General features: G+C 33.6%; 4 protein-coding genes across 4 annotated transcripts in view; 3 read left to right on the top strand and 1 right to left on the bottom strand.

Annotated features, from left to right (window-relative positions):
• The window catches only part of LOC107194573, a 9,460-nt gene extending 6,745 nt beyond the window's left edge, over window positions 1-2,715 (top strand). Inside the window, exon 9 of the mRNA XM_015584214.1 lies at window positions 2,606-2,715. Coding sequence (XP_015439700.1) covers window positions 2,606-2,715 — 110 coding nt within the window. The remainder of the gene's footprint in view (window positions 1-2,605) is intronic.
• Window positions 2,716-3,607: 892 nt separating this feature from the next.
• On the top strand, window positions 3,608-4,529 carry LOC107194882 (transmembrane protein 216-like). Its single transcript, XM_015584592.1, has 2 exons — window positions 3,608-3,742; window positions 3,840-4,529. Exon 2 carries the CDS (start codon window positions 4,067-4,069, stop codon window positions 4,493-4,495), a length of 429 nt encoding a protein of 142 aa, XP_015440078.1. The 5' UTR covers window positions 3,608-3,742; window positions 3,840-4,066; the 3' UTR covers window positions 4,496-4,529.
• A 518-nt stretch (window positions 4,530-5,047) lies between these two features.
• LOC107194816 (adenosine 3'-phospho 5'-phosphosulfate transporter 1-like) lies at window positions 5,048-7,292 on the bottom strand. Its single transcript, XM_015584519.1, has 8 exons — window positions 7,112-7,292; window positions 6,810-7,018; window positions 6,530-6,735; window positions 6,001-6,225; window positions 5,778-5,928; window positions 5,490-5,701; window positions 5,296-5,421; window positions 5,048-5,215 (listed from the first exon to the last, which is right to left on the bottom strand). Exons 1-8 carry the CDS (start codon window positions 7,141-7,143, stop codon window positions 5,048-5,050), a joined length of 1,329 nt encoding a protein of 442 aa, XP_015440005.1. The 5' UTR covers window positions 7,144-7,292.
• Window positions 7,293-8,712: 1,420 nt separating this feature from the next.
• Window positions 8,713-11,115, top strand: LOC107194821 (cyclin-dependent kinase 8). Its single transcript, XM_015584524.1, has 11 exons — window positions 8,713-8,883; window positions 9,145-9,247; window positions 9,326-9,436; window positions 9,513-9,653; window positions 9,734-9,923; window positions 10,000-10,114; window positions 10,209-10,307; window positions 10,393-10,465; window positions 10,548-10,645; window positions 10,745-10,850; window positions 10,918-11,115. The coding sequence occupies exons 1-11, from the start codon at window positions 8,753-8,755 to the stop codon at window positions 11,113-11,115; spliced, it is 1,365 nt and encodes a 454-aa protein (XP_015440010.1). The 5' UTR covers window positions 8,713-8,752.
• The last annotated feature ends 1,214 nt before the right edge of the window (window positions 11,116-12,329 follow it).

The raw sequence follows: 12,329 nt of genomic DNA, 5'->3' as shown, positions 1-12,329 counted from the left end.
CATTTCGCGTGATAGTCTTGCTACCGGGATCAATTGTAGCGTCGATTCGAAACTGATCCAGACGGAGCATGCTGTCTGCTTCTGGTTTCGATTTCGATTCTTCAAATTGGTCAACTAGTTGTGTCGCGGTCGCGGTCGGAATGATAGGAACGTCGAAACGAACGACCTGCTCGATTGCACTTGTGGTACGATCGTACAAGACTCTTGCGAGTTCGGTGGGTCGTCCACAAACGAGCAGTTTTAGGGTTTCAGATTCGGGCGGACCGCCGAAGAAAAGAAGTGGCCCAACACAAACTGTGTATCGAAGAGGGCAGCACCGAATGGCTCTGCATCTTCGGATGCGGAGTCATTACTACTTTGTCACTGTACTCGCTTGTAGTTGTGTAGTAGTTAGTATTTTTGGCCAATGTACCCGGCCCAACGAACAGCAAGTTTGGGCAAAATCGCGGTTTGAATTAGTGTTGCGGATGAGACTAGATCACGGGTTGCATTAGCCTTGTAAATTGTTAATATTTGATATTCCTAATTGCTTGGAGAATAGTGTTGCGAATGATGAAATCGTGTTTGCATTAAAATCATTTTTATATTTTCAGGGTAGTGTTGCGATAATGACTGAGCGCGATTGTTTATACTTTTTATTCGAATGAAAGTCTTGTTGAATTAAAGATCACAATTTTAATTGATTTATATAGTTTCTGACTTTTGTTGAATTAGTGTTGCGAGATGAATTGATCGGGTTTGTCGTAGTGTTGCGATTAATGAAACGCCCAAAACTATGCTGCAACCATTATCAGAACCACAAAGCAGCAGCTTATATTGCTGCAAAGAGTGGTTCACACGCAGCCCAAAATGGTTGCCCTGTTTATTTCAACCTAAAGTTAGTGTTGCGTATTATGAGATGAAGGTGCACGGGAGTTTTTCATTTTTATATTTATTAAATTAGTGTGGCGAGCAAAGGAAGCACCATTCGCGTTTTTTGAGAATCTTTTGAACATTAATTGATATTGAATGATTAGTGTTGCGAGTGATAAGCGCCCACGTGGCTGCCCTCGGGAGGTTTTTCGTATTATATTCAATTATTTAGTGTTGCGTAAAGAAATATAATGGTCCACTCACGGGTTCTTCTTTTAATAAAATGAAATGTGAGAGTGGACAGATTCAGCGCCCTATTGTGGCTGCTATTATTCTGTTTTTGTATTATTTGCCAAGTGTTTGCGTTGGAAATACTGCTGAAACAAATATTTATTTTGCAAAGAAAAGTGTTCGATTTTTTTTATAATGACACAGTCATTCTTTTATAATTTCTTGAACCATTAATGTCTGCATCATTACTGACATTTGACACAAGAATAATGAAAATTAAAGTCAATTTGAGATTAAAGTTTAATTAGAGTCTTTTGAAGTAGGCATGACTATTTGTTGTTAGAGGTGTTAGTAGGTTAATTGTTCAATCGTAATACGTTACTTGCATACAATATTGACATCAAAATAGTGTACATTTTTGTAAATTTTTGGAATCTCTCTGCAAAAATCAAAGTTTCTTCGCGATTGTTTCTAAGCTTGACAATTAATGAAAAGCTTGCAGCTGAAAAAATATGCAAATGCAAATTCGATACTTTATATTGATAGCAACTTCTCAAGTAGAGTCGCCGTTCATTCGTTATTGCTATCTCTATACAAGTATAATTTCAATTTCGGTACAGTCAAATGCGATTATTTCGATTTAAATGCTTTTATTATGTTAAATATTGATTATTGCATATTACAAATGAACTAATAGAGTCGCGATAAAATCTATTCTTGTTTCATCTTTGCACAGAGACATAATTCATTTTTTGCTTCAATTATTTGCTTAAATTCATTTGCTTAATAGTCGAGTCTACCGTTCTAGTAAATTCATTTTTTTCGATAAAAAAGATTGATATTCTTAATATTTTGTGTGTACTAACCCGTTTCTTTTTCAGCTTCTTACCCAATGAATTAGTTTGTTTCAGATTATCTACATAAATTCCTACAATGAACACAAGTTCGTCAAGATGAGAAGATAATATCTTGAGTTTTCTGTTTCAGATTAGGTATCGTCGTGGGATTAAATTTCAACTCCATCGAAATAAAATGTCTATAAATACATGTTATTATATTATTTATTCTTATTATGTATATGTTGATATTGAAATTCTTATTGAAATTTATGTAAAATGAAATGTCCGTAACCATGTTTTATTGTGACATATACTTTGAATATCTATTATAGAACCAAAATATGTATAAAAATATATCGATATACTTTTATGCTTATTACATATTGTTATTGAAATTGTTATTGCAATTATTATTTACATTTATGCATAATGAATATCTAATAATCTTTCAGGATCTGTTTCAGAAATCATCATATGAAGATCATGTATAAAGACCAATAATCATGTCTTGTTCTAATCTTTCAGGGTCTGTTTCAGAAATCATTATATGAAGATCATGTATGAATACCAATAATAATGTCTTGTTCTAATCTTTCAGGGTCTGTTTCAGAAATCATCATATGAAGATCATGTATGAATACCAATCATAATGTCTTATTCTAATCTTTCGGGGTCTGTTTCAGAAATCATCATACGAAGACATTTCTTCATTCTGATGATCACATATGATGAGGTCACTCTTCATGTGAACTTCATACGAAGATTTCTCTTATTTAATATGAAGTTCATGTGACGAATAGTTCTCGTGATATAAAGATCTTGGGGGCTGCTTCGATTAAATCAACAATTGGATTCGTTGGGGAAAATGTTGCAAAAAGCACAAAGGGTGGGACGGTTTAGGCGCGATGGGGGGTGGGTCTCCATTCGCAGCAACCTCCACGTGGTGAGACCTGGGCAATCATTATTATTTGGCATATAATTAACAGTCATAATCACCTACAAGTTGACGAATTATATAGCAAATAATATGAGCAAATTGGCTGCGAGCTTGTTCACTTTAATCAATTGATTCTTGTTGCTAGCAGTTTCTTTACTGGCTAGCTGTTAGTGGCAAGAATCTTTTGTTACGTGTATAAATTATTCGTACCAGGTATAATGAAATGTAAAAATATCTAAAAACATTGAAGCATTTTATTAAGACAATAATATATGTATACACCGCAGTTTCTGTAGTGATAGTATGCGAGTTAAATGCGACACCGTGTGTATTGCGTCCTGAACGTGCTGGGCGACAGAGTGGGGGGGTGTACGCACGTTTATAGAGGTACGTGGGGTCGAGGGGCATTCCCAGTGATCAATTAATGAATCCGGAAATTATCGAGCATCTACTGTATATAGCAATTAATGTATTGAAACTGTGTTAATTTATTTTTATTTACTTACAAAAATATATTTTTGTTTATTTAATTTGATGAGTAGATAAATAAATACAATGATTGTAAGAAAATACAAAATTCGTAATGGTGTTTGTATAAATTTAATAACAATTGGCTTAATTACAATTTATAAATTCAATACATATATATTTGTATGTACCCTAGATGGCGTTAGCTTCTTGTTCTTGAGATTTGATCTTGTCTTTACAAACTGTATGCAGAAAATAACTCTACCAACTTGATCTTTTCGTGTTTACATCTTTCTAACCCGAATGAAGAGTTCGTTGTTTTTAACAGTCAGTATTCAGTAAAAATAAGTCATATTCGTAATTTGTTGTAATAGTTTAAAAACATTGTCACATTTCGAAAGCTTTACATACATGTGTATGTATTTACAATAATTTGAATATGAAGAATTAATAATGTATTTCTTTATAGTGTTATGTTAAAAGTGACGACTATTTACATTGTCATATTACAGGAAACTCAATTAAACTTTTTACGGTGTAATAGCACCCAACTAAGAGCAGGGCGGAACAATTATGATTAGGTATTTTGTTCAGCTAAATGAAAAAAGGGATAAATCATGATGAACAATCACAGCGAAAGAAAAATCGTGCTTATTAAGGAAACCAGATCAAAGTAAAGAGACTGTACACGAAGTCTGATACATACATGTTCCTTGTATGCTGATTAAACTTTAATAAGATGCCCACAATAGCTAGTTCATCTTTAACATACGAAATTCTCATGTATCTAAATTCCTTTTATTTTGGTATGTTTGCTGTTTGCGAATTGGGCATGGGATTCTTCAAAGCTGCAAACTTGCCTTCTCCTGGCACAAGCACTACATTGACAGAGTTCGCACTTTTGTTTTTCCTCATAGCCACGGAAGGAGCTAGAATTTATCTCGGAAGAAAAGGAAACTTGACTGAACATGGGTTGCCAATTCTTGTTGGAGTTATTCTAACTGTGCCTAGCTCCTTAGCCACATTGTACTTTTTGATCTGGCAAAATTATGTGCTCAGGCTAGAAGTAATTCTTTGCAGCATACAATTAGTCCTATTGGCATCTGAATTAATAATTTCAATCTTGTGCCTTATAGCTATATATCGACCGCCATCTCCCGAAGAATAAGTATCTCCTTGGTTGTCTTCTATCATCTTTGCAAGCACAATATAAACTATAAGTATTACAAGATTTTAATGTATACAATATACAAATGGGAAAGAAATTGAAGTATTGAAACTTAGTGCGTACTTAATTTTTATACCTTCAAAACTAATTAATTTAATTTGTATACACATTCGCGTGCGTGAGTGCGAACATATTTATACTTTTATAAATGTTTATAATATCCACTTTATGATAGACTTCTTTTTTATTAACATTTTTTTTTATAAAAATTATATACCTACATATAATATTTACACACACTACGTACAATACAGTAAATACATTTTTAACAAACAATAGACGTTTCTGTTCTAAACAGTTTTAGTACACGTTTCAAATGTTTATGCAAAAGTATACAGTTGAATAATAAACTGTTGAAAATGGAATCAATATAATTCATATGTTATATATATTAATAATTGGTTAAAATCCAGAACACCGGATAAAAGATATATGGAATTTAAAAGAAAAAATATTCAGTGATAGTAAAAGCTTTACCTATAGTTTTCGTGATTAATCTTTTACATTGTTGGCAGCAGCTCTACGTCTTCTAATTGCTCGCAGTCTGTTATTACAATATATTCGTAAAAATACAGAGCCGAATACTAATAATATACCAATTATACCGACAACTGTGATAAGATGACGATATATCAAGCAGGACAACAATATAGCTAAACACTGAAACAAAATTAAAATTTGATTTGTAAATCATGTTCTGCTAGGATTGACGGTTTTTTTTAAAAAAGGAAGATTATTACCTGTCGAATAGTCATTATAATAACAAATGTTACTGGCCCAAATTTAGAAATCGTATAAAAAATATACAACTGGCCGCTCGCAGAACAGATTGATATGAGTAAACAATCGACAATGAATCTGGGATACTATAAAGTATTAATATTATTATAATTGTAACAAAGACAGATTCAATTGAAATTAGTTTAAGTTATACCTTTGTCATAAATGAAAATATGAGGGGAAAACTTGATTGCTGAAATAGAGACATCGCTGTAAATAGACAGGAAAACATATTAACTACACACATCATTTGTACACTTGTTGCACCATATTCTATGAATAATGCATTCTGCCAGGTACTTGTAAAGCTATCTAATATTAAGTAGCCTCCTAGGAGAATAGTACCAGACATAGTAGTAGCTCCATCTAAAAGTAGTAAGGTCAAAGTAATTAGAAAATGTCAATTTTACTAAATCCATATTCACAATATAAAAAATTGTACCGTTTCTATAATCAGAACTATCTAACATAAATAATGTCATTCCAATGGAAATTAGTATTGCAGTAACATATTCATAATACTCGTACGTGGTACGTGAAATTATTTTTCCCATTATCATAACTGGAATTATTTTAGAAGCTTTTGCTAATACCTGAAACACATAGGTATAATACAACTTTCAAATGGAACACTTCGAAAAAGAAAATAATTAAAAAGCAACTACCTGTGTTGGAAAGCTAACGTATTTTAAAGCTTCATATTGGCACCAACTGCTCATGATATTTGACAAAGAACAAAATGCATATTTATAGAGTGGTGCTTTATGCTGAGGTTGCCTTTGAATTGTTAAATATAATCCTGACATTAAAAATGCCAGAATTCGATTAACAAATACTAAAAATTGAGAATCTTTGAAATGGTCTTTGTTTCCGTTAAGATCTTCGTATTCCTGAGACACAAATATTTTTATATTATCAAAACTTTAAAATCATAAAGGCACTACCGAGCAACATAACATGTCAATGGTTCTAACTGTATTGTGTATTTTATTCTACAACTTGCATTTAAAAATAAGCTTCAATGTAACAGTATCAAAGATGTGATGAATGAAATATAACTTCAAAAGCTTGTTTGAAGTATTGTGGGCATTATTATTAGTACCCATACCGTGGCTGGTGTATTGTCAATTCATAGGACAGAGCTAATAATTTTCTGTTATCTATTTTTTTGTGTTTATATGAATTGAATCATACCTGTGTCATTATCTTCTCCTGTAAATAACCCCATGTTAAATAACTGACTTGTAAACCAAAGAAGCAATACATAAGTAATAATGCATCTTGCATAAAAGTACGTTGCTTAAGATTTGATGTCATGGACGAGTAAGAAGAGTCCAAGAGTCCTGTTTCGCAGTGACCCACAAAGCATGAATGTACCATCCTTGGAATGCATCCCTTGCCTATTTCATAATTAATTCCAATTCCTTATAAGTTCCTTAATATTTCTAATATTATAAACATTACTTCTATTTACCTCCTCTTTGTATGTATTTGGTGTAACGTACATATTTATAAATGAGACAGCCTGGCAAAAGTATAGTAGCATAGCTTAGTAAGTTTAAACACAACTGAATAATCCAGTTGTAGGATGGAGAATCTAAAAATGTTTGTCCTGTGTTTACAAGAGACTTAATAACTTCACTAGCTCCAAATATAAGGCTCACTGAAAGTAGTAGCAGTATGCTACAAAAAAATTACTTCAATATATTGATGTAATGTACAATTCCTTGTTTAAATATACTTAAAAAAAAATGTTAAATTATGACGTTGCCTTACCAAATTACAAGATCGCTTACAAAATTTCGCATTGTTTTTAATTACAATTGAATTTATGTTTTGAAATAAATGACTGGTAATGCGTTTTATAACCTTGCTCTGTTCACGTTAAATGGTTTTCGATTGCACTTATGAGTACGAAAGTGTAAAATTACTATGTCAATAAATTGAAAGTAGTATTGTATTACGTATTGCGTATATACACAATACATAATATTTGTAAACCATAACTTTATAGGGTTGTAAACAGTTGTTCTAAAACAAAGTATACAATTCATTAACAATCATCAACAAAAGCTACAACGTACTATATTGCATAATTATAAAATGATTATATATAAATATCCAAAAATGATTTGTCAAATTGTTCGTCAAACCATTTTTTAAAGTGAAACATCTTCTTGCCACATTCATCCATATCTAATATATAAATGCATATTAATCAAGGCAAACACGTAAAGTTTTAGTATCGATTGTTGCTGTCGTACAACACTCGCGTGTTTCTCTTTATTTTTTAACTAATTTGGAAAATCGTAAAAACTAAGCTTCTTTCGGTTCTTAATAATTCAAATATTATTTAGAATCACGCTATTAGACAGACCAAAAAAATTAAAAACATTTAAGACAAATTCACTTTTTAATCATTTGTTTTAACAGGCTTTGTAATTTATTGCAAAACATAATGTGTTTTTCTATTTTGAGTATTTCAATTTTAATAAGATGTAATTTATACCATCGTATATTAAATAAGTAAAAATCTGATCTGCGTATTTATATACACTCATACACAGAGGGTCGAAACGCAGTACATTCTCGATACAAGCTTTGTCCCTTGTATCTTGTATCTGCTGGAGAGTTGTTATTGTATACTATGGGATAAATTTAAAAGCTCTGTGTATTTGGAAGCAATGTTAGTACACGACACGCTACAGTTCACACTAGTTCGATCAACATCACAAGTGAAGTGAGATTCTATTGTGTAGCTGGATCAGTTTTTCTTATTCCCGCCTTTCAGAAAATAAAGAGATTGAATGAATTGTTACGTACACACAAGCGAGCTGTCATCGAGACTCTATTGTAATGATAATGATAATGATAGTGAACAAACGGCTGTTTCTGACTATGAAATACATTTGAAGCGTCAATACAATTGCTGAAAAATTGATGCGATTTTCACATCCAGTTTATTTATCTGGTTCTGCCATTATGTAAATCATGTAAAATAGAATTAAATTTCGCTACAAATCTAAAGCATCTAGCGTCAATAATGGGATACTAATTAGATATCAGTTTGAGTATTTCGCCGTAGATGGCATCATATGTGTTTTGCCAGATTCATTGTTCGATATTAAAAAATTAAATGTTGTTTAGAAACGTTACACTAAATCGTTATTGTTGTGTAATTTTGATTCCTGGGGAATCACCAAAGAATTCGATGCCATGGAAGAAAGTGTTTGTTTAGTCGAGGAAAGCTTGAAGTATTTACATCTCACTGCCATCTATGTTGGTTTTAAATCATTATACGGATGATAAACAATGCGAAGTGGCAGGGGTTAGATTGTATGTATAAAATTTGATCACTCCTTCTGTGCGTACGAAGATGTTTGTTTATAGTTGATAATTGTACAGATAACAATAAACATGATGGATTATGAATTTAAAATGAAAACTCAAAAAGACCGTACGAAGGTCGAAGATCTTTTCGAATTCGAAGGGTGTAAAGTTGGAAGAGGAACTTACGGGCACGTCTACAAAGCTCGTAGGAAAGAAGGGTTAGTGTTTCTAACCTGATGTATAGGATCGTATACCGTTTTGATATGCGGTATTAAACATTTTTATATTATGTTACATTAAATGATTCGTCGAAAATTCCCTCGTGCGGGCAGGAAGTTGTAGGTTCTACTTGAATGTTTCCATCGATCATTTGCGAATGAAAAGTAATTGATTAGTTCATGTTAGATTATACAATAACACTATACGAACTACAATGAATCGTTAATTTGTTCTGTGTTATTCCATTTAAATTTCATTAGCGTGCCAGATAGCGAATTAAAATCTCGACCAGATACAAAGGATTTTGGCTTAAAACAAATAGAAGGTACAGGTCTTTCAATGTCTGCATGTCGTGAAATTGCTGTAAGTAATTATTCTTCGATGATTAATTGAGAAATTCGGAGAGTGTCGTGTTCAGTTACAATAAATTTTTTTTTACAGTTACTTAGGGAACTGAAACATGTCAATGTGATTACTTTAATTAGAGTTTTCTTGTCTCACAATGACCGCAAAGTATGGTTATTGTTTGACTTTGCAGAACATGATTTATGGGTAGGTTTATATTTATCAGAGGTTTCTTTCATGGAAACAAATAAATGAGTAAGTCTAATTCTATTCTGATTTATAGCATATAATAAAGTTTCATAGAGCTGCAAAAGCTAATAAGAAACCTGTTATGGTACCGAAGGGTATGGTAAAGTCTTTGTTGTATCAGATTCTTGATGGTATCCATTACTTACATTCCAACTGGGTGCTCCATCGGGATTTGGTAATTATTAGTTTGTACAGGTTTAATTTGTAAGACTATTATGTTATTCATTATGAACATAAACATTTGATATGTTTTAGAAACCAGCAAATATATTGGTTATGGGAGAAGGTAATGAAAGAGGACGTGTAAAAATTGCAGATATGGGTTTTGCTAGACTGTTTAATGCCCCTTTGAAACCTCTTGCGGATTTGGATCCTGTTGTAGTGACATTTTGGTATAGAGCACCAGAGTTACTTTTAGGAGCTAGACACTACACAAAAGCTATAGGTATAAAATTAGAGGTAAACATTGAAATTATCTATACCATTTTGTTATCTTTGTAAGTTTTGTTTTTATCTTTCAGATATTTGGGCTATCGGATGTATATTCGCGGAACTTTTAACATCAGAACCCATATTTCATTGTAGACAGGAAGACATTAAAACCAGCAATCCATATCATCACGATCAGTTAGATAGGTAGAGGATAGATATTAATATTTTAATGATAGTTCTGCTCGTGTGTGCAATTTATTTAGAAAATAATAAAGTGTTGGAACTAATTGCCATTCAGGATATTCAATGTAATGGGATTTCCGTTAGAAAAGGATTGGGAAGATATTAAGAAAATGCCTGAACATCCTACGTTATTAAAAGATTTTAAAAGATCCAAGTAAGTATTCGTTTGAGAATATTAATTTAAATATCGTTTATTATACATCAACCTTTTGTTAACGCACATGATTTTTGTCTGGCAGTTACGCAAACTGTTCTTTGACAAAGTACATGGATCGGCATAAAATAAAACCCGACAGCAAAGCGTTTAATTTGGTAAAATGGAACGAATTGTATTGATTAACCGTTTACCGTTTTGTTTTCGGATAGTGATGTTAATTTAATTTCACGTTTTTAGCTTCAAAAATTGTTAATGATGGATCCTAATAAACGAATTACGTCCGAACATTCTATGCAAGACGCCTATTTTCAGGAAGAGCCACTGCCAACGCAGGAGTATGTAATCGATTCGTATTGCTCTATGTTATTATTGTTTTCGCTGTTTTGTTGCTCGTTACTCGTTCCTCGGTTTAATCGGTATTCAAAACGTTTCAGCATATTTGCCGGATGTCCTATTCCGTATCCTAAAAGAGAATTTTTAACGGACGACGATACAGAGGAAAAGACTGAAAACAAAGCTCGACAAAATCAGCAACAAACGGTAACTATATCTGGTTATATATGCTTGTTAAAAAACGTTTCTTCTCACGGTCACGGTGGAATTGTAGCAGCAGAACCAGCAACAACAAGGAAACGGTGACCATAATCACGGACAGAACGCAAAACGCGTTAGGTTGAACGGTCCGCACGGAGCTCCGGAGTTTCATCAACACCAAAGTCACGCGATGACCCATCAACAACCGCCCGGAATGGTTTACTCTACTGCCCAGCCAACTCAGCCGTCGAATTTTCATCAGCGTTTTTGAACGGTCTTTCAATAACAAAACGACTCAACGATCGATTTGTTTCGATCGCTAGTCTGCTAATTTAACTGATTACTGTATTTCATTAATGACAAAAGTCAATGATTCCTGTATATTCCATTCTAGCATAATAGTAAAATTTTATTTATATATAGATATAATCGATAGACACGTTATCTGTACACCTACTCGGAGACCTCCCAAGATTCAGCGTACATTTAGCGACGAGAAAAATCAGAAGCCGATTTTGAAGAATGTTAATGCAAAACAAGGTTCCCCAGTGAATAATTTTTCAGAGATTCTGATATTTTTGGTAAATCTTATTCTACATATTATTTATTCCGTGCTCGTTGTTCACGCGTTCACTCGTGTCGGCGGAGGAAGAGTGAAAATCGGCGTGAAAAGAGAAGGTGTCCCCCCGCGTGAGGAGGAACAACGAAGAAGGAGAGAAACCGTGATTTAGCGGAGGGGGATTACGCATGCGCTGTAAATCATTTCGGTAGCATCGCCGCGGTCTGTCGCGCGCTCCTGAAACGCAGTTTCCGTGAATCGGTGATCGACGAAAAAAGTGTATGTGCGCGCCGCGCAACGACGTCGCGTGCTACTGCGATCAGGATGCTAATCAAGCTACTACGGGTCTTTGATTCATCCGTTAATCTGTCGATCGGATGAGAATAAAAGGTGAGAACGTCTACCGTCAATCGATCTATCGATATTCGTTTCATTTCACCTGTCCACGTTTTTGTCAACGTGTATTTGCATTTTGGAACGGCTGTCAAACTTTGATCGGGATCCGTCTGTATAACGGACGCGTCGTTTTCAAACAAAGCTGCGCGGTCTTTTCTATTCGACCGCATGTAACGCGGCTTATTAATTTTTTTAAAATTATTTTCTCATCGAGTCGACAGTTCGGATATCGCGCGCTAGCGTTATTTCCAATTTCGTATGAACAGTTACGTTTTCGATCGGTAACGAACACACCTGTTTAACGATCATAATTGGAAGATAAGGGAATTTTTTTTTTACTTTATAGATTAGGTATAATTTCGTCGACTCTGTTTAATGGTATCGCTGTATTTCCCACGTGGACATTGGATTCGAAATCTCGATAAAAGTCCCCGTAGGAAAGTTACTCGCGTCCGGTAGCCGTGGGCGCATCGCGACCAGCTACGAAATCAACGAAATAGTGCTTTGAACGACCCCTTACGTAATTCAAA

Source organism: Dufourea novaeangliae, unplaced genomic scaffold (assembly GCF_001272555.1).
Source record: "Dufourea novaeangliae isolate 0120121106 unplaced genomic scaffold, ASM127255v1 scaffold8, whole genome shotgun sequence".
Classification (NCBI taxonomy): Eukaryota; Metazoa; Arthropoda; class Insecta; order Hymenoptera; family Halictidae; genus Dufourea; species Dufourea novaeangliae.
This window is presented reverse-complemented; position numbering and strand designations above follow the sequence as displayed.